At 39.2% G+C, this 21,831-nt stretch overlaps 1 protein-coding gene across 5 annotated transcripts in view; it reads right to left on the bottom strand.

Annotated features, from left to right (window-relative positions):
• CNKSR2 (connector enhancer of kinase suppressor of Ras 2) overlaps positions 1–21,831 on the bottom strand; it is a 204,651-nt gene that overhangs the window by 11,539 nt on the left and 171,281 nt on the right. The window contains exon 21 of one of the 5 annotated variants that reach the window (XM_088532751.1): positions 616–2,840. The exons of 3 other annotated variants lie outside the window; for them this stretch is intronic. In XM_088532751.1, coding sequence (XP_088388877.1) covers positions 2,836–2,840 — 5 coding nt within the window. In that variant the 3' untranslated portion in view covers positions 616–2,835. Of the gene's footprint in view, positions 1–615; positions 2,841–3,912; positions 4,160–21,831 lie in introns of those variants that run through there. One more of the 5 variants, XM_088532750.1, reaches the window with a different exon arrangement.

Genomic DNA, 21,831 nt, shown 5'->3' with positions numbered 1-21,831 from the left:
TCATAGCTTGCTCAGTTTCCCCTGGAAGGCACTGCAGTCTGTTGGAGAAGCAGCTCTGAGGCATCTACGAGAATGGCCTGAAATATTTCTGAAAGCATCGTCCCCAGAGGATGTCGTATTTATTTAGATGTTCAGATTTATTATGGGATTTATAATTACAGATGTTATGATAGAGGCACTGATTAGATCCCAGACTAATTCATCTGTGCCCTGATTTACATGCTATTTATTTAAGGCGGGACACTGCAAAATATTAAGCTCTCCTTGCCAGATGGTGAATGCCCATCACATCACTGGTCTGGAAGTACCCTGTAGAGCTCCCTCCCTGTGTGGACCTGGGAAAACTAAAGCTATTGCCATGACGAAAGAAAGGTAATATCATGCTGCTTCTCTAGGCATGCCCCATGTCATCGACTGTTGTAATGCCCAGTGAAGTTGGGAACGGATACGGGCCTTAACCTAAAGATTTCTCTCAGAAACGAAACAATAGTCATCACAGAAGAAAGCTTTTTTTTTCGCCCCTATTAGGCCGAATGGGCTCCCACACAAAAGACACAAAAGAAAGTAGGTGACACCAGCCTTTACAGACAATGGGTACGCAAAGGCAAAACTGAGTATTTGTTGGCTTATTTCCTTTATTAAGCCCAAAATAACACCTTCAAAAATCCTGGCTTCATGAATAAATCAAAGGTCTTCATTAAAGAAACATTAACTGCCATTTTCTATACTTTATTTTAAGGCATACAGAAAAATATTTAACAAGTGTGTATGCAATTAAATGCCAGGGACTGCTAATGCCAGCCCTTCTGAATGCCTCTGCAAAGGAACGGACTCAGTACAATTGGGTAGAAAGGATGTGGGGGGAAAGGGAGATGAAGCTGAAGACAATATCTACTTCATATTGGCACAGATATCTCCCTTGTGGCCTTTGGCTACAAGGCGCAACCGAGACATCAGCGCAACCCAAAGCGGCAGCCAAAGGACATTTTTGAGGTGTATCTTTGCTTCTGCTCCTCTAATTCACTTCCAAACCATTTCATTTCTAACTAATTATGGAACTTAATGACAGAATGTAAAGGACTGGCTCAGGTTTTGGGCCATTCCAACAGGATTTTAACGATATATCCTTCAGGTTGCAAAATCTTTATGTACTTAGCAGTGATTTATCAGCCTTGGCAGAGGCAGGTACTTCAGTGGCAACCTTATATAAAAAATAAATTCTGCCTTTGCCAAGCATCGGAAAGAGCACTGAATTAAATTCAAAAATCAATTCCTAGAGACAAGAGAGTCATAAAAACTCAGCGGGCTTGTCTGTTTGGCCAACAGGCAAAAATTTATGGAAGTACAATTTTGTAATCAATAATAGCAATACAGTGTATGTTTTTCATTGGAAAAAAAATAAAGATGCCAAAACAACATTGTTAAATATTTAGGCTGGTTCGTGACAGTCCCATTAAGCAGAAACACAACATGCATTTTGATGAATTTCCAACTAGTTTATGTCATACTATACTTTTTATTTTTCAAAAAAGAATATTAAAACTATTATAAGCTTTGTCACCTGCTGTAAGGCAGAATGATGCAATTTTATTCACTGCACATTTCTTCTCTGTGAGGCAAAAAAGCATAATTTACTTCTTTATAAAAGGGAAATATATATAACTATATATATATATAATTTTATTGGTATTAACATAATGCAATACCATACATAGAGCAAACAGAAAGAAAACATTTCAAAATACATTTTTAAAAGTTATTTCCCCATAAGATAGTATGAAATATCAAGTAATTAGCATTACATTATTACAATACACCCTTAGCCAAATATATTAAGGAAAATCCACATTCTAACCACAGAGATAGAGGCAAACATCAACCCATAGGGGACTCAGAACATAATAATAAATACAATATCTGAATCTACTTTGAGTGACATCCAGACAAATACTGGCCCCAGAACAGCCCTCTGGAGTCTGGGTGTTATGCAGAGAAGACTTTGTGCCTATGTGGCCAGGCGGCATCACTCACATGTTAAAGTCCTAGAAGATAAAGAGGAACTGAAGAGTTTATCTGTGCAGAGTCTAATAAATCTCAGTGTGAGGTATCTTCTCCATCACCATCCAAACCAGTGTCAGTGTACCCCTCTGGCAATTTATTACAAATCAGTAAATAAATAGAAGACTCTGGATAGTCTGTACACACTTTCACTTGATCGAGTACACTTAGGTTAGTATGATACAGTAAGTTAACCTCCTTCACTAGCGTGAAGTATGCTTAAATGACATAACTCTGTCTGGTTGGCCTGAATGGATGCACTGGAGTTCAGTAAAAACGACAGCATTTTAGGGTTACCATGGCTGAATCCCTCTTTAATTCCTCAAAGTGTGCAGAACAAAACTGAGTGACATCAAAGCCCTTCCCCTGCCAAGACCCTCTTCCCCTTCCATTCTCCCATGCCGGGGGCAGCACTTTCTGCCAATGTGCTCCATGTAGACTGGATCTGACCTTGTGCCTAGTCCCAGTGTGGAAAGGGTGCAATCTTCAAAAGACTGGCCATGCCCTTGGACGCCTTCCTGGAGGCCTCATATCCAGGCATGTAGTTGTCTATGCTTTAACACGTCTGTTCGCTTTTATAAACAGCAAAGAAGTTATTCAAGAAGAATTGACTTTCCGAACGGAGGCCATTAGGTCGCTTGCAAGAGGCTGAAGTTGAGTCTCCATCGTGCCAATTCTCTAATGATAAGTTTATCAAGCTTTGAGTCCACTCGGTTCAGTGCCAAGGGAAGTGGATCCGATCTGACATGGAGAGGTGCTATCAACTCTCGCAGTGTATTAGCCTAATATGATAAAGCAGTGATACAATACGTTGAAAGAACTGTGATGTGCCATTGTTTCCATATCATATTAGTATATCAGAAAAATTGTCATGCAAACAAGAGCAAATAGCAAATGTGGCATACAGTTGCAGCACTACAGAGCTTATCATCTAATCTGCATGCAGGTATGCTCACGAGGACAGAGACATGGCACTGTTTTGCTGTTATATTCTGCTCTCTCAAAAACATCCATCCCTGATGCAAAAGAGGTATTTAGGGTAGAAAGTCATATATTCTTTTTTTTTTTTTAAATTGTGAATTTGCTTAAAAAATAGAACAGAATGAAGATCAATTATAAACAAATCAATAACTCAAGAGAATGTAATATATCCTAACAGCATGGTTTGCCTTTCTCCACATTCAAAAGACATTAATTTCTTTTGAAGTGCTAGGAAAGGTCACAGGGACAAGAGGGAAGGAAGCAAACTATGTGCCCCAAATTCACTGAATGTGCAATAAGCAGAGAAAAATATTCAGTCAGCTACTTATACATGGTATAGAAAGAGAGGAGGCACAACACAATCTGGCTTCTTTCAGTCCTCTAGCTGATGATCCAGGATTGTGAAATTGGGTAAGATATAGAGCTGGGAAATCATGTGACTTTGAAAGCACACTGACATTATACATCCAAAAACTAGGACACTCCAGAAACTTTATGGACCCATATTAGCAAAATAAAAGAAAGAGGTGGAATAAACTGACATATATTTTTTACTCAGGATTTCTATGCGTTACGAGCCATATTTGCACATAGGGCAAAAGCCACAGTAGCTATGCTATTTTACTGTCTACTGCATGTATTTGTAATGAGATGAAACTTTCCATGAATCTTGAAATCTGCTATGTTTTTTGATCCTCAGACACGGAAAGTTGGGGTATAATTTGTTGTTAAAAAAAATCCTCACTTTGGGAAAGAGCTTAACTACACAGAGTATAAAGATGTTCAAATTCAATACTATTTAACTAGTTAGGATCATTTTTCTTTCCTTAAAGAGAAAAATTTCTTTCCAAAAGATAGAATGAAAAAGGAAGGAGAAAAATAAAGCATTGTCATTTTTACTTTTGACTGTGTCACAAGTTTGAGATGGCAGAAGAGAACTGTTGTCCCAAAGACAGAAGGCACAAGTTGGAAAGAAATTCCCAATAGAAACATTGGTGCCATTTAGTCCACCCACGGCAGCAATGGAAAAATGAGTTTCCAAACAGGTATAATGTGAGAAATGCTATGGAACTAAAACGGAGTTCAGTCTCTCCTTAACTTCTTAGATTTCCCAGGAATTCTGTGTATCAAAAGGAGGAGGAAGAAAAAGGGAGAGGAAAAAAGTTTATAAAACTATATCCTAAATACAGTAGTCAATAATTTTTTTACATGCTTTGTTTAAAATAAGAAACATTTTTATCTACAACAAAAATGAAAAGAGAAAAGAGAAGAAAAGAGAAGAAAAGAGAAGAAAGGAGAAGAAAGAGAAGAGAAGAGAAGAGAAGAGAAGAGGAGAGGAGAGAAGAGAAGAGAAGAGAAGAGAAGAGAAGAGAAGAGAAGAGAAGAGAAGAGAAGAGAAGAGAAGAGAAGAGAAGAGAAGAGAAAAGAGAAGAGAAGAGAAAAGAGAAGACCCAAAGCAGCACATTTTTAGGCTCATGTTTTTGAGGAAAGGGAGATTTAAGCAAAGACAGTAAAGGGGAATGTTTTTAACATTTCATCCTGTTTAATAACATTAACAGTCTCAGTTATTTAAAATAACAGTCTAGAATTTGTTTGGAAATTTGTTGGAAACTAGGAAGAGAAGGAAACTTCTGTCTCACTTCTACAACTTCAGGAGATCCTGTTGTCTTACAGGTACTTTTCATGTAACTTTCTTACAACTCATGAAATTTGCTTTCTCATAGAAGGTTAGGCCATGGCAAAAGCAGCTTTCCTTTTCCTGAAGCAAGAGGGCTAAGGTATAAAGAAGGGTAACTTATCTTAGGGTAAGGGTCTTAATGTCTAAACCCCGGTGTTTCACATGTCCTGTGGCTGGGGTACGTACTTTGGGTCCACGGCAGGACCTGTGGAGGAAGCGTGTTACCTGCTCTGACTGGTGATACAGGGCATTTATGAATATACTGAAATATTTCAACTGAATATTCCAACAGAATTCTGCATTAGAAACTGACTCTCTGAAAAGTAATTATTGATAAAACTTATATGTGAAGAGACTATTCGAGAATATTGCTAGGGATATTAGGGCAGCATTGTGACAAGAGGAAATTTTTGGGTGCCCCAGTTTGGACTTGCCACAATGTTCATTAAGAGTCTCTCATCAGGATAAGCAGTAGTGCACACAGTGCTGTTTATCTGAAGCGAATATAATTAATCTGCACACTTGGAGGGCTTTTCTAAATCTACTTTATTTTTATTTTGGTCTATTATTGTATCACTCTGATAGTAAGCAAATTCAATATTTCCTATCAGGGTGAGTGCACAATGAGAATTAAGAAATTGGTTATCATCATAAAATAACTTTTTTCTTTCCATAAAGAAAGCCTTTTTTTTTTTCTTGTATTAGCAAAGCAATTTATGTTAACCATTTGTAGTGTTTTTCCAGATTTGGGGCATATTTGTTTGTTTTTAGAGGAGAACAAATACAAATAACAAAGAACGAGTAACATGCTTCTGGATGGGTACTTATCAACACTCCAATCATGAGACTTGCAAACATTTTGAAAAATTAGTCAACTGTCGTTCACATACAAACATGAATGAGAACCTATGAAAACAATGAAGTGAACTTTGTGCGTTTATCAACCAAATGACGCTCGTATGAGAAGAGCTTTACAGAAAATGGCTTCCCCAGGGAGCTTACATAAACTGCCTGCCTCTTATAAATCTCTAAATATTTCAATGGCAAATGCAGTCACATAAGCTGTGGTGTCCATGCAAGTGTAGCAGCAGGAAGTGCTTAACCCATCAAAAGTGGAGTTTTCACCATCAAAGATGAGCAGAGTGATGCTCTGCTGGCCTTTCCAATGGTTGAGAAGGTCATGCAAGCATATCTGCCCACACCCAAATGTACAAAAAAGAAAAAAAAAAGAAAAGAAAGCAAAAAGGCAGAAGAAAGTTCCCAATGGAAAGAAATGCATATGAGTCGCAATCAATAAGATCTTAAAATGACTGTCACGCACAAAGTCCTATATAGCTGAAACAGAGGCATGGAAGATGAAGTAACTGCCTATTTTTTTTGTCCTTGAGAACTATATACAAAAAACGAAGGCCAATCAGCAGTCACTAATGAGAGGCAAGTTGAGTTAGGGTGTTCACTTAGACGTGGTTTCTACCAAAATGCATAACATTTTAATGCTGCCACCTGAGACCACCTTTGTTATGAGTGCCTGCATTATATACTTTGTCTAAGCAGATTACAAAACGCCTAATTATTAAAAGGCATATTTCTGATAAATTTGCTTTTCAGTGAAGGGACAGGGAGAATCATAGCAGTTAACAGGCTTACTTTTGGACTAAATAATGAAGTTACAGAAAAGGAAATATTCTATATAATAGCGACAATCAGAAAAACTGTAACTGCATTTTGCATTTCTAGTTTTTCTCTCATCTATCTCTACTTTGTATTCACATTACTACATCTGCCTGTGTACTCCTACGAAACAAAAGACTTTTGACCAGAAGCTCCTACCTATTATCTACCTATTATTTAGGGTAGAAAAAAAAGAAGAAAAGGAGCTGGTGTGGAGCTTGGCAATGAGTGTGCCTGCAGAAAGGATGTCAATGACATACATGAGGCAGCCTCCTGACCCTATGTTCCAATACAGCATATCTGTGAGTTATTCGGGAGGCAGCCAGCTCGACAGGGAAGCAGTAAGAGGAGTATTCCTCTAGAGACTGCAGTTTCTGCAGTAAAAGAGAACTGAATCAAACACAGATGAACATAGGAATGAAGTTTCTACAAGCAGTATGTTCTAGTTTTCCCTGCTTTGCTTTCATGCCCTCTGAGTCCTCACTGAGCTTGCAGAACAAGAAAAGGACACCAAGTGTACAGATCTTGTATGAGAAACCACCATGATGAACAAACAGGACAGGGAGAACAAGGAGGACAGGTGATTATGTTACGACACATATCATCTCCAATACCTGCTGTTGTGCCAGTGCTACCCTCAGCCTTTTGAGAAGCAGAGAGACATTACAGGGTCCTAAGCTTCGAGTTTTTTCCTCCCACTTGCCACAGAATTTCTGAATGTGCAAACGCGTCCTAGTTCTCCCAACAGGCACTTCAAGCACTACAGTTCTTGCTAAATAACCCTCCATCTACTCAGTACTAAAAAACTAGATTAAAAAAAGAACAAGTAAAAACCCACTAGAGTCACAATGAAAAGCACCTACAGAGAGCTGAAAACTCAAAGTTAGGGTTGTCTTATATGCTCTCTTACCATGACACAAACATACCTGTTAATACACAAAACAATATTATTCTCTGCATGATCCTGTCCTAAATTCTGTATAGTACTTTGAAGCACAAAATCACAGAATGGTTGAGATTGGAAAGGACCTCTAGAGGTCATCTAGGCTACTTATTTTTATGCTGCACAGGTCTGTCTCTAATATCTATAAAACTCTAATTTCTTAGTGAGGTCTTCCTGGAGTGAAGGTCCACAACTCCAAAGTAGAGCAGTTTTGAGTTATGCCTCTGTCAGAAAGCAGTGGTTATCTATCTGTGGAGACTATTTTGTTTAGTAACCACTGTAAAATAATACATGAGGTCCTCTAACTTGGGACACAAATCATGAGACCATACAAAATTTGAAAAAATGTTAATTGTTCTTAACACGGGCTTGGAGGGGAGAAAAGACATGCAGCTGGATAACCAAGGTTCAGTTCCCAGATTGATACTAAAATTTCTGTAGAGTGGCACTCCGGACTACAGTGTATATTGCTTTACTACAGTGAAACTAAGGTACGTTTTTCTATTGGATGGGCTTCCCCCAAAAGAACGTGATGTTATATTCAAAACACAAGGCATACACCCAAAGGTGGGTCCCTATCAATCCAGTTCTTGGCTCTTAGTCAGGTCTTAGTCAGGCTATGCTTGCACTGGTGTATGAAGCTCTGTTTAGTTTACCCAACATCCTGCACGGCTTATGCTGTGAATAACTCAGAAAGATATGTCTTTTTCCTGATCATGAAGCAGGAACTACAGTTCCAATTTGTTGCTGTCAGAAAAAACAGCTACTACAATATAAATACGAGATTTTTTCCCCCAACTAATGCTTTGAATTTCAATTTTGAAAAGAAATAAAGTCACATACTGCTTTTTTTTTTTCATTTCTATTATCCATTTTTTCTCTATGGAATATTTAAAGAAAATTGGTACTATGATCATAGCAGTCTGTTCTCTGTAGAACTGTTATCAAAAGCCTATTTCTGGGAATTTTTGTACATTAAGTCACTTGGAGCTTTCAAATGTAACACAAATGTAAAGAATTACTTATAACAGGTCATATTTAAATTTACACATAAAACTAGAACTACGGGTGTTCAGAAGTCTGATCACATGGCTTGCTTTCAGAGGTGTGATAAGATCTCATGAATCATGACGGCTCAAAAGCCTTAAGATATCTTTGTTAAGGATACTGCTAACAATTCAATTTAGTTTTGTAGGAACTACTTGTAGAGTTTTGTGACTCCGTGAAGATTCAAAACATTCGGATAACTGCAACAATTTCAAATTTGCAAAAATAATCCCATCTGCTTCTAAACCTAGAAGAGTTTCTCTTAAAATATAGAAATAAAGTTTTATTGTCCAAATACCCAGCCTGGGCATTTTTTTCACTCTGACCAGTAGAAACCACTTCAGCTAAAGAACTCTTTAATGCACTGACATCATGTAATGAAATTGCTCTTTCTGATGATGCCTTCCATACTAACAACAAAAGTAGTGACATACTGACAAAATCCCCCACGTGACTAAATAACACAGGCACAGGCAGCCTGGAACCTCCCCAAGGACACAGGATTGAAAACTTTCCCTGACAGTTGCAGGAACTTCACATCATGGCCTAGGATCTATTCTCAGAAGGGCTCCAAAACAGTTGCTATATGTTTAACTTACTGCACATCAAACTGGGTGGGTCAGGTCAAACAAGCCGACTGGGCAAGAAGCGTCAGCTTGTTTTTTTGGCTACATTTTGCTGAGGTGCTCAAACAGCTTTTAATGCCAGTGGGAACTCTGAAAACTTGATGCATTAGGGTGCATCAACTTAGCATGCAGATTATTATTATTATTAAGCTAATGCTGGGAGTTTTTAATCAGATTTGGAGCTTACTGGAGAAGCACATAGACAAAATTTGGACTACATTATCACTTTTCTGGCAGGGTCATTCAGCTGAGTTTTGACAATTCCCCTTGGTTGTGCTATGTGTAACACACGTATCCGGTGATTTCTCCGGATGTACAAGCATGTATTTGACTGGATAACCCAGCTTGCCCGTCTGCTTCCAGGCAAGTCATATGATTTTTCTCCAACTCTATTTTTGATTTAAGGTCTCTTCCCGGCTGGAGCAGGGCCATATTTAGCAACACAAATGTCATCAGCTCTGGGAGCCCTCCCGCAGCAGACCATCTCACTGAAATACCCTGCACAACATTAGCATATCAAGAAAGTGCTTCTAGAAACCTTGCATTAATTCTGTAAAGATGAGGCGGAAATCTCTCTTCCCATGTTAAAGCAATGATTCAGCTGTTTTCTGAGGTGAATACAGTGAAAACCCATCAGCAGTTGCTGGCTTGTTTTGCTGCAGTGAATTCATTACGTACTGGGGAACATAAAATGAAGAATTAACCATAAAATGCTGCACACCTGGCAGATACTGAAAGGCTATATTTTCATCCAGTAGATTTTCCTTTTTTTTTAATGAGAATAATTATCTCTGCATAAAAGCCTTACACAGAAGTGTTAATATAAGGTAGCCTTCTGCCAAGCCAAGCACATCTATGCCTTTTTGTTTGCAAGTGCTCAGAGATTTTTAACATGCAATAGCTGCTTTCTGAGGTTTTCCAAATGTGTTGGGTTTTAAAAAATATATCCTGGGTCTACTGAATGTCAAACACTGCACACACAAATGCAATTAGAGAAAATCAGAACTGAACAGGGATTTTGTTAGGCTAAAGGCTCTTTTTACAGGAGTCAAGTGCTGAAAATGTCAGAAGCTCCCCAGTGTGTCTCAACTTTAAAGATAGCAACAAACAATAAAACTTAAATTGTTTCAAATCCCTGAATGTGCTAGAGTTGGCCTGATTTCTTCAAATGGATAGTATTTCTTCAAGTGTGCTCAGCACATTAAATGCAGAAACCGTTCATCTCATTGCATTGCATGTTTATGCTCCTGTTTAAATACCCATTCCAAAATAGTACTCAAGGTAGTGCTTCGTGGAAAGCCAGTGGTGGAGGATGGTGAAAAGCACTGGGCAGACCGGTTATGGAGTCCAGATGAAGCCTGGAAGTGGCATCAATATCACAGCCCTTTGCCCTGTTACCTCCCTTGGAAATCCAGGCATCCATCAAAAATCCTCTGGAAGAAAGGGGACATGGTGCTCAGCATTTTTAGCTGAAGATCCTGACTGAATTGTTGATGTGGGGATAAGTGGGAGAGAGTTATTCCTACACTTCCATCAATCCTATGAGCTTTTTTTTTTCCCCCTCAAGGATCCTAAAACAAAGGCACAAGGTAATCAGTGTCCGAATTCCTTGCTTCGCACTATTCTCCCTAACCTGCAATTTATGCCCTTCCCCCAAAATTTCTTAAATACAGACACATACACTTGACGTTTCGATAGTTTCCCTTGCTTTCATTGATGGCATTATTTTGAAGAAGAAATAATCCAGTGCTTAGCAGATAATATCCAATTTAGGCCCTCGCTCTCATGCACACTCTACTAAGAAGGTCTGATTTTCTGTCAGGGTGGGAGGCCGCCAAGTCCTGTTTCTGCACATAGGTCTGGTCTGGATGGGCCAATGAAAATACTCGTAAGTCTTGAGAACACCCAGTGTGGCCGTAGCGTGTAGGAGCAGCGTAACAACATGAAAAAGGCTGGCGGGGTGCGGAGTGGTGACATCCACCTCCAGCCCCAGGCTAAGCAGCCCATTTCCATGGCAGCTCAGCCTCTTCCACCTGGCACCAATGGCCAAAGTTGGGCATTACTCCAAACTTTCTGGGATGTCAAAAAAGTTCTTATGTCTCAGGAAAATGAAAATAAGACCTTTAAGGCTTTTAATGGGAAATAAGAGATTGTAAATGCTATCAAAGTACCCTCAAATCAGAAAAGATAGAACTGGATTATAAAAGTTTCTGGTGACTATGACATACTCAAAATTAAAAGTCCCAGGTTTTTAGACTATTTTTTCCATATTGTTTGAAAAATCATGCTTGAAGTAACTGTATGATTGTGCTTCTTAGGTCTCACTACCCAATCTGTAGTTTTAGATCACAAGCCGGGAAGAAAACCATTCGTTTTCTCCAGGTGAAGTACACACAGAAGAAGAAGAACAGAAGGGGCATGATGGAAGAGCGGGGAGCCCTGTGCCGAGGGCCTGTGGGGCTCTGCGAGCTGCCAGGTGGGCTGGCGTCCCAAGTAGCCATGTGGCTGATCCAGCTCCTCGGTGGTGGAGGAGCCATCAAGGGAGGAGGGATGACGCGAGGCGGCTCCTCACGGCTGGTCAGCTGCTTCCCGCCCTGCTGTAGCCATAGCGATCTCCTGTGGAGCCCGGCATCTCCTTCAGGCGTGATTAGTATCAATAACCCCCTTAAACCCCCCATGCAGCAGCATGGAGCACCACAAAGGCACCACAAAGGGGGGCATGTGGCACAGATACTCCCACTTAAGTTTGCCTAGGTGTGTCCCGTCTCAGTGTCATCCCGAAAGGAAGAAGACATCGCCTCTACATCTTGGATGAAGAGCACTGAACGCCATTCAATTGAATGCTGTTCTTGTCCCACCAGAGCAGAGCATCCTCACTTCTCACCGAGTAACTCCTCAAGCCAGTCAGTTAGCTGTCCCCCCGTTAATTTATTTTAGTAACTATATTTTGCCTTTTCTGTTTCTTTTTCCTTTGATTTGATGTGAGCAAGCATTGCACTTCTCTCTTCACATATTACCTAAGTCAAAACTATATCAACTATACCTTTCTGTTTTTTTTTTTCTGTTAAACTAGAACTATCATACATCAAATGATTCCTATTGCTTTTCTTCTTGGAGTACAAAACCGTAATTAAATAATATTTGTTAAAAAAAATCTACATAGGCTATATATAGGGTATAGGGGGAGCTGGAAGGTGAGGCTGAAAGCTCCGAAGTTGCAAGCACTTTGCAAGCACTGACATCTGGCCCAGAACTACACAGATCAACCTTTTGGACGATTTTCACTAAGCCCCCCATCTACTGTGAATAATGGAAAATTTAGACTGTAGGCCTAAATAGTAAAAACAACAAGCTCAGTGAGTTTTGAATTCTTCAAGAGTTTGCCTTTGCAGAGAAAAGCAAACATGTCTCTTAAGAACACTGTCTATTTGACAGCAATAAGCTCACTGATTTTCTTGTATACCAGTAGGTGTTGTTACCAGTACAAGTGGATATTGCAAAGACTTGTCACTGATGCTTCTGTAATTTGCAATAACTTGAATTTATGTTCATCTTGTTACGTTCATCATAAAAATATTTTTATACCACAAATACAGGTGAAAAGGTTCTGGAGAAATTATCTTGGTGCAACAACATGGAATTAAACTATAAATTGATCTTATTTCAAGATATGATTTATATAATATCTTTCATAAGTAGAATAAAATAAGCACAGAAAACAAGATTGCTTTCGGAAAAGACACCACAGGAAAATCATTTAGAAATACAGGGAGATCACATTACCTATTATAATGTTGTTGCTTGTATCTGCTGTATTAATTTAAGGATTTTACTGTGATCACGGAGGTAATGAAGTTCAATGTGTATTACACAATAATTTACTATATTGTTGGGTGGACAAATAAGAGTTTGAAAAATTTAGTTTCTTATTAAAAAGTACACAGGAAGGTAGGAATGAGTGAGAATTTATCTTCTCTGATACAATGTGGTATGATGGGCACGTCATAATCAGCACAACGACTGCTAAATGGAGGTTAAAAATGGGAGCAGCTGCAATTTGCATAGTGGGTCTCAAAAACACTTCTCTGTGACCTATGAAATAAAAAAAGTGCTTGGCCAGCTTAATCCCAGTGTTTCTAAACCCCTTCTTGCAATGGCAACATCAGCAATACCTATTGGATCAGCAAGTGCGTGCGTGAGAGTGGGAGGACCTCAGAGCCAGAAATCCCGAATCACTCATGTTGACTGCGGACAACAAATGCCCTTGTGCCATCTGGAACATTAACAGCCATTTTGTGTCCATGCTGTCTTAAAAGGAGGAGATAGCGATTAATGAAAGTCAGGAGGATAAGAGATGAGGATCTGGCTATATACTTTTGGTAGTTTATAGCAGAACTAGCTATGGCAACTGCTACAGATTAGTAAAAGTCAAGTAAAGAAACATAAAACGTCCAGGGACAAAATAAAGAAATGGGATTATGAAATATATGTCTTCTAAAACGTCCACTCCATTCCAGTATGGTACAAATGAGTAAGCCATCTGAAGAAGTTTCACCAAAGGCCTCTGCTAATGTTTAAAAAAACATGAGTTAAGGGAACACTGTGTGGAGGTTTTATTCAGCAGAAATAACAGTCTCTTTAGATGATTATGGACAGAGGTAGTACATAGTTAATGATATAATCATAAAGTTATGTATGTCAGATTCTCCTCCTTGGAGGATAACTTGGGCTGAGGACATAATTCTGAATAGTGGACAAAATATGTGTCCCCAACATACCATATGCCTAGCTGACTGATCTGCACAGTATGCTAAATTGCATAGTTTCGTGAAACAAAGCTGACTACAACATGGATGAACTTATGGTATAGGATTTTCTGTAAGACAAATATGTCACTTCAAGACAAAATGTTCTTTTCTATCTGGGGAAAGGATTTATAACATGCTCATTCTCAGCTACGGCACAGGACATTAAGGTTGACAGAATTTTCATTTGAAAAACTAATAACTACTCAATGTCACTTATTCCATAGCTTATCCTTACTATTATAGATGTGCATCTTACTACTAGTCTTTGTCTTTTGCTTTCAATTCAACTCATTCGATTATCCTATCTCTTCCCTGGTAACTTTGATGCTTTCCCAACAAGCTTTATAAACCTGTTTCCTTCCCTTTTATTTTTTACTTATTTTTTTTGTTAAACAGGAAAATTAAGCTCCTGCAACTTTGTGGGTTGCACTTTCTTTTTATCATGTTTTCGACAAGTCTCAGCATCCTCCAAGTCCAAAATGTCCTGAGGGAGCAGTGACCCTCAGTGCTGCATGTGGTCTTCCAGCTATAGGGGCAGAAGTGCCAAATCCAGGAGAAAGATAAAATCTCTCCCCACAGCTCCTGATTTTCTCTAAGCAGAAATCCAAACAGCAATGTGCAGCCTGGCTCCAAGAGATGGTTCTGGTTGCTCCTGGCCATCTAACTGTGGACTGGCCTTCCCACCCTGAACCTCTCCTAAAGCTAAAGAACACTGAAATACATCACGAAATCAAGTGCTATTTTCAAAAGTGATTGGAGAGTTTCAGTTTTACTTCAAGTGACTTTTGTATCCTTGATATAGATCCCGCAGTCTTGTTTAGTCACAACACGCACAAGTGCAGAAAAATGACCTTCTGGGATGGAGAAAAAAAGTGGCTGACATTTTTGAGCTTCATTAACTGTAAAAGACATTCCAAAGTTGTGAGTTTCCAAGACAATCTTCTTTTTTTTTTTTTTTCATTTTATGAAGCTCTGAAACATCCTTCTACCTTCTATCAATAGTTTAAAAATTAATTGAACAAAAATTTTCAGTCTTCCTTTAAACAACTATTCCCAGTAAGAACTAACAGCATACATCCTGTTTTCAGCATCCGCAGATATTTTTCATGGATTTTACAGACTGTGTAAAACGTTCACAGAATTGAGTTTCTGGACTTACTACTTCAGAGTCTGCCAACCAGCAAGGACAGCCTGTGTATTATATAAGATTCATGGTGGCAACTATAACATTTAATGTCTGCAGGCAGAAATTTTGAATGAGGCTACAGAATTTTAAAACACAAAGTGAGCAAAGAACTTTGCAACAACTGATTTACTAATTCATAATAAACTAAATTTTGAAGTGTATATTGCTGCTTTTTAAAAAATGTATTTCCCCGGGCTTATCATTTCATGAACTATTGTCAGGATTTTAAGATTTAAATTTTTAGTGCATTGGTGTAAAAATTTACTGCATGGACCAAATTCATCAATAAGTATTCTTAGTCCCTACAAGAATCATATGCAACTCTTGAGGCTACTTAGGAAATATGACAGTAAATACCAAGACTATATGATACTGGAGAAGGTAAGCTTAATGCTCAGGGGCAAAAAAAAAAAAAAAAAAAAAAGTCTTGGCCAGCTTTAAAGACATGGGGGGTCTAAAAATTTAATCGGAATTTTTGCTCTTTCATATTCAGAAATAAGTAAACAAAGCATCTTTCCTCTGGGAAGATGCAAACCAACTATACCTGGTTGTTCCAAAAAAATATAATGCAAATCTCTTGAAAATAAAATTTATTTTTCTGAATAAGAAGTTGAAAACAAATGTCAGGGTATATTCTTGGTAGACAGGAAGGAAACAAGAATTCTCCAAATAATCAGATGCAAGCTTTTTATAGATTAAGTATAATTTTCATATTGAACTTTGGAAAGGGCTCACATTAGTACAGCAAAAATACTACTCTAATGCCAAATGCAAGAGGCTATTAAAATACTGTAATGTGATTTTTAAACCAGCTTTTGCTACTTTTACTGCAGGAAAAATGCTCTCTAGTTGTCTAGCTCTCATATTCACTAAATTTTAAGTATTCTACGATGACTACTTTGTAGTAATATTTTTATATGTAGAAAACACAGCATTAGCTGAAATGGGCCCCTCACATCATCAAGCCTGGTCTGTTCTTGTTGCACACAAGCAAGTCTCTCTCCTGAAGGATTTCCAATCCCGTTAGAAAGTTGAGTTTCATTTAACCCAGCATTAAACACTGAATGAACCCCAGCAAGCCCTGGTATCCATTCTCATTGCTGGAGGTCTTCTTCAGTAAAGCTGTCAAGGCCAAAATCCTTCCAGTCTGAAATGTTCCCAAATGGCCACCCCATTAACTAACTTCACTTCAGCAGTAAGATGCTTCCCGTCACCCTTGTATGCTCTTTTCCACCCCTACGTAGAACTGCTCTTTTTGCAGCCCTCTGGCATGCCTATCTGCGCAGTGAGGGCCTCCCCGGCATGCTGTGAATGGCCAGAGCTGGGACATCCTTGACCAAAAGACCTAAATCTGAGAGTCACTTATGCTCCTCTTCCCTGATTCTCATCTTCCTGTGTCCTCAGCAGAAAAAAAAAAAGCACATCCAAAGACAAATTATTTGCCTTATTTTGGATGCCTGTTTCTCCCTGTTCATGAAAACCCAAGAAGAGTAGCTCAGCTACAGCTATCGGATGTTTAGGTGGTTAAAGAGCAGCAGATGCATACCCTAAGTAGATACACTGCTGTCTGATCTCAGCACAACCCTGAATTTACAGTCAAGAGAAATCTCTCAGGGGAACTTTGTTTAATTCCACCTCCCCCTTGAGTCCTGTAAATCTTCACATGATTAAATCAACATCTCAAAAATGCTGCAACTTCTGCGTGAAAAGTATTAAAAAAGGTTTTGGGCAGCTTCTCTGCCCATTTTCTAATGCTGAGACAACTCAAATGCTTTAAAGTAAATCAGAGGTGATACTTTATATTCTTAAAGACTAGAGTTCACACCTCTGTAATCCATAAAACAAGATTATTAATTAATATTTTGTGCCAGAAACACTCCAAAAGCAAAGCCATAAAGTGACCATCATAATGAAAATGCAGCCATTTTCTTCATGTAAATACAGTAAGGTACTGAAGAGAAATGTTGTTTCATGCTTTGTCCATGAAACTATATTATTTAATATGACCACACTAGCTACACTAATGTGGTGGTGTTAGCTATCATCAACAAGATCCCAAAACAGGAACACAAGTTGGGAACACAATAGGAGATAAATAATATTTATCTTCTAGGGACATACCACAATCTTTCCATACTAAATTTCAGCTTCGGCCAAGTTCAACATGAGCCATCTAATCAGGCTGTCCTCTGATAGCAAAAGTGAAGCCCAAATTGAGGAGACACCAGAGATTCAGTGTTAGAAAAGAAAGTTGCATTATGTGGGGTTCCCCTGAGACTGTCCTACTTTCAGAAATACTCATTATTTTCTCTAATGACCTGGACACTGGAAGAGAAGAAGCCTAGCATAATCCACAGATGTAAACATGGGAGGAAACGTCTCCCAGTGTGCCGGAGGATAGCCTTGATTAGCCGCAGTGATTTGGCAACATAAAACGTCCAGTTTTGTGCAACAATATGACAATATGGAAAATGCTGTGCAAACAGGCACAGAGCCTGGCAAACAACAGGTCAGGCTATTTTTTTTTTGTCTGGTCAAGCTGACAGTTTTACAAAATGTCATATTTGTTTATTGAATTTAGACCAACTGGTTATATATTTTAAATCACTTGATGTTTTTATCAACATGCGCTACTTAACATGGACATATGAAAAGCCCAGGAATACTCAGCTCCCTATAAGGAACATAGTTGTCAAGTGGAAGAGGATATTTGCTACAGTACTACACAGACTGAAATGTGAGGTGCTATTTAGGCGCAAAACAGATACTTAGAGGGAAAAAAATCAACATTCATTTGAAAACCGCCCCCTGCAATACAGTAAAGAGGAAAAAGCACTGTCCAGTGGGACTGCAGAATGCCTAACATGGGAGGTATTTAAGGATAGATATGGCAGATGTAACTGCCTCAGGTTTACAGGAGAGAGAGATACTAGGAAACCTCTGGATTTCCTTTCCAGACCCCCGGTTCTGTGAAATGCTGGGCACCCACAGTTTCAGCAAGGCCTTCAGAGGGCCCAGCATGCTAGTACTCTCTGGTCTGTATGTGCTGCCTGCCTGCAGTGGAAAGGTTTAGAAGAGAACTGGGGAGAGATTAAAAACCTACACATAAGCACCTTGTGCCACTTGGATGTCTGAGATTCTCCCAGAACTTCCACAGGGCTGACATACCAGTCCTACAGAAGACACGTGACCACCTAGAGTTAGCTAGAGGCTACAATGAAAGACAAGTCAGCCTCAGATGAGGTTCAGACCCTAGGAAAAAGAATGTAAAACTACACTGTGATATTTATTTCATAGGCTTTCATGACAGCCCCTGTATAAAGGCCAAGAATTCAAAGAGCTTCTCTTTTAAAAATAGATTAAACCAAACCAAACTGCTTTATAGCAAATACGGCTTTTCAAGAGACTTTTTCCTTTACAGGAAAAAATAATCTTGCAAGATGCTGACCACTAACATTAAAAATTTCATCCCTGCAGGTTTTAATACCTTATCTTGCTTCCCATGAGTAACAGTAATTAAAATGGATGCATCTTCACAGGGTGACACAGGAGTTCGGCACTAATAGTTTAATGAAAGTACATCCCTCCCATGTTTTTCCAAGCACTAATGACTCAAGTTCTTCCTTGCAAATGTTTTAAAAATTGTCTTAGAAAGAACCTGAGAGGCACAGAAAGCAGATGGCACCACCTGGAGATATAATAAATATAATCTGACTCTACCTCTCTGCTCTTCCAGTCTTTCAAGCACTGTGTCATGTTCTTCTGACTTAATTATAAAAAATCATAGAAAAAGTTTCAAACTTCTTCAGAATTGAAAAAAGAAATTTTAAAATTATATATTTCAAAAGAACATATGTACAAAATAGCTGGTCAACTTTTTCCTTGTAGGTGTCCTTTCCATTTCAGAAACTCTTTCTGATTAGGCTAAGTCCTGGCTACATCTCAATGAAAAGACAAGTTATCTCAGTTCTGCAAAAATCAGCGTTAAAACCAGCTACCTCATGCCTTGTGCCATTGTCAACTCTGCACGTGCCTTTAAAACAATTTTCAGTGAGACTGTAACAAGAAGTTTTATGTAAATGATTAAATACTTCATATACTTTTTTCAGGTTTGAAACAAAAATGAGTGTAAGCATATGATTTATGACAGGAAAAGCCTCTTTTTAATGGGAAATGATATGATAATAAAAAAAAAGCTATTTCTTTTTCTTTCTTGTACCAAAAGGATTTCAAAATAATTATAATGCTCATTAGGAAATATGAGTATATTATGCTTGAAAATGAAAGCACATTGGAATGGGGAGAATAAAATCCGTAAGCATAAAAAACGGCTTTATTATATCGCTATTGAGACGAGTCAAGAAACCAGGAGGCCATCACATATCCTTCAGTACGAGAACTAGAGAGTCCTAAGGGGGTTGGACAGTATTCCCTACATCGCATCTGAAGAGGTCTCCACTTATGGGTTATCTTTACCCCAGGACAGCACCTCTGCAGCTAGACTCAAGCAAGAGTCGAGGCAGGGACACAGCTTGCTTATCACAAGCGATGGGAAAATTAAAGGCAAACTGCAGATGGATACATGACACCTAGCAAGAGAATGCATGTAGAATACAGAAATAACAGCAATATATTATTATATCCATAGAGTCCTAGCTCCAAGACCTGACCTGAAGGTGCCTCTGACAGCATGGCTCCACTGACAGCCACCAGCTTAGTATTGCAACTGAGGATGTTCTGCAAGAAAAGTGTTTTGTAAGACTGATCACGTAAGAAACTCCCTTCTGTATTTCTTGTTGCTTGTAAAAAGGCCATTTAATCCACACTGTTCAGGCAAAATCAGATTACCTTTGTTGACGAGGACACCCAAAGCTATTAGAAGCAAATAAAAGAAAGCAAATAACTTATAATCCATTTTTGAAATTCATCTCTCCTTTGCATTTTTAGTAAAAGTAGCACGGACAGTGAAAATCAATTAAAATTTAAACATTGCAACAGCCAGCATATTTGTGGGTAAAAATAAAGTCACATTTACAAACACTAGCAGGCATAAAACTAAAGTAGTTTTATTTTTGTTGACAATTTCTATTGCTTGCTGAATCGCTATTCAGTAAATGATTCAATATTTGGCTTTCAAGCACTGCAGGCAATTTTTTCCCCTCCACAGAGCACAGAGTTTTTGTAGCTCTTCATTTTGATTTAGAATTTAAAAATACTTTGATATTAGAGTTTCTTTTGCTCATGAGACTTGCAAAAACTTTGTTTCATAAAGTTTAAATGTTTAATGAAAGAAGCTTGCACAGGAAGAAAGAGACCTGCTCATACTTGTTTATCCGAGTTAGGCATTTTCTTGAAAAGACAGTCAGGGAATATGTAAGGCCCTGCCTCATCCTGCTTTTCCACAGTTCCCTCCCCAGCCATTGAAGGAAATTCCTGCAAGGGATATAAACTATCCACACCAAAGCAGAGCCAGGTGGCCATTGAGGAGAAAAGCCAGCGTCCCTAAGAGGTGGGCGTTTTTGAACATTGCTGCCTAGTGCTTCCAGCCAAGCTCATCTGCGTGAGCAGCAAAGCTCCCGCTGCGGAGCCTGGGGGCAGCCAAGGAGCAGCCCCTTCCCTGCAGGCTGCACAGACACCGCGCAGCCGCCCCACGGCAGGCAGGAGCGAGAACATGCTGCCGAGCGGCATGGCAAGGGACTCCAAGGTGAATTAAAAATGAAAAAAAAAAAAAATGTCAAAAGCAGGCTCAGAAAAAGCTGCCCTTTCATCACTGTATTTCAGTGCCGGAGTGCGCATGGGCTGTGTCGCGCAGACGGAAGGATGACTGAGAAACAGCAACACTGGTAAATGTTCTGGTTTGTGCATGACTGAGAGTGGGTGCAGTCAGTTAGTAAAACATCCTCCTTAGTGTCCTGAAGGGTGCTGGACTCTGTGATATTCACCAGCCTCGTGAGGAGTATTCCTAATGTGAAAAATTACCTGTCATTTCTCACAGCCTCACTTATTTAAGGTACTACCTCACTATATTAAGGCACTAGCAGGCATGCCCATCTTGGCAGATCTGAGTAATTCCAGAGGAGAAAATACAGTCTCTTTACGGTCTTTGCCCTGCCTCTTGGTGCAGATAAAACTAACTAGATGGTTAACTGACAGGGCACCACTAACTGTATCCTCTCTAGAAGGGAAAGAAGCTGTCAGAAAGGCAAGACCATACAATTAGTTTCTGACATACACCACCATCAACTCAAGTGTGCACAGTACAGACATAACACATAATTCATCCAAACATCCATGTTTCCCTGCTGCTTAAACCCTGTCAAAGCAAAAAGAAACTCTATCCAAAAGTCAAATCAACAAACCTAGAAGTGGTATGTAGTGTATTGATTTATTATGTTGTCTTTAATTAGGAAGCATTGATCTTTCTGAGAGATACCCTTTGAGCCACAGAGCCAAACCCTCTCACTAAAAAGATGCATATGTCCCAGGCAAGCATCCCTCTACCCCATTTCAGAATCTGAAATGCCCAGCCTTAGTCACTGCACATTGTTTTATTAGCACAACCCCCTTCTTGGAGGCAAATGCTACCTAGGCTCTCCTGCAGATACACTCTCTGGTCATAGTGGGTGAAGACTCTTACACTGCTGCTCATGGGCATTCTTGAACCATCTGTCCTAGCTTTGGTGTTGGTGCATAGTCCTCAGAGAAATCCAGGGGAGCTCCCCTGAAATCCAATACAAAGGCTGGACTTCCCAGAGGCGCAAGAATGAGAAACACAATCCCCAGTCCTGCTCCAGCCTTTGGCAAATGCTTTCAGTGATTTAAGGTAAAGAACC

The sequence above is a fragment of the Tinamus guttatus genome, unplaced genomic scaffold (genome assembly GCF_059628265.1).
Source record: "Tinamus guttatus ecotype Peru unplaced genomic scaffold, ASM5962826v1 Tinamus_guttatus_pri_ptg000470l, whole genome shotgun sequence".
NCBI lineage: Eukaryota > Metazoa > Chordata > Aves > Tinamiformes > Tinamidae > Tinamus > Tinamus guttatus.
The sequence above is the reverse complement of the archived record's forward strand: the minus strand, read 5'-3'. Positions and strand labels throughout refer to the sequence as shown.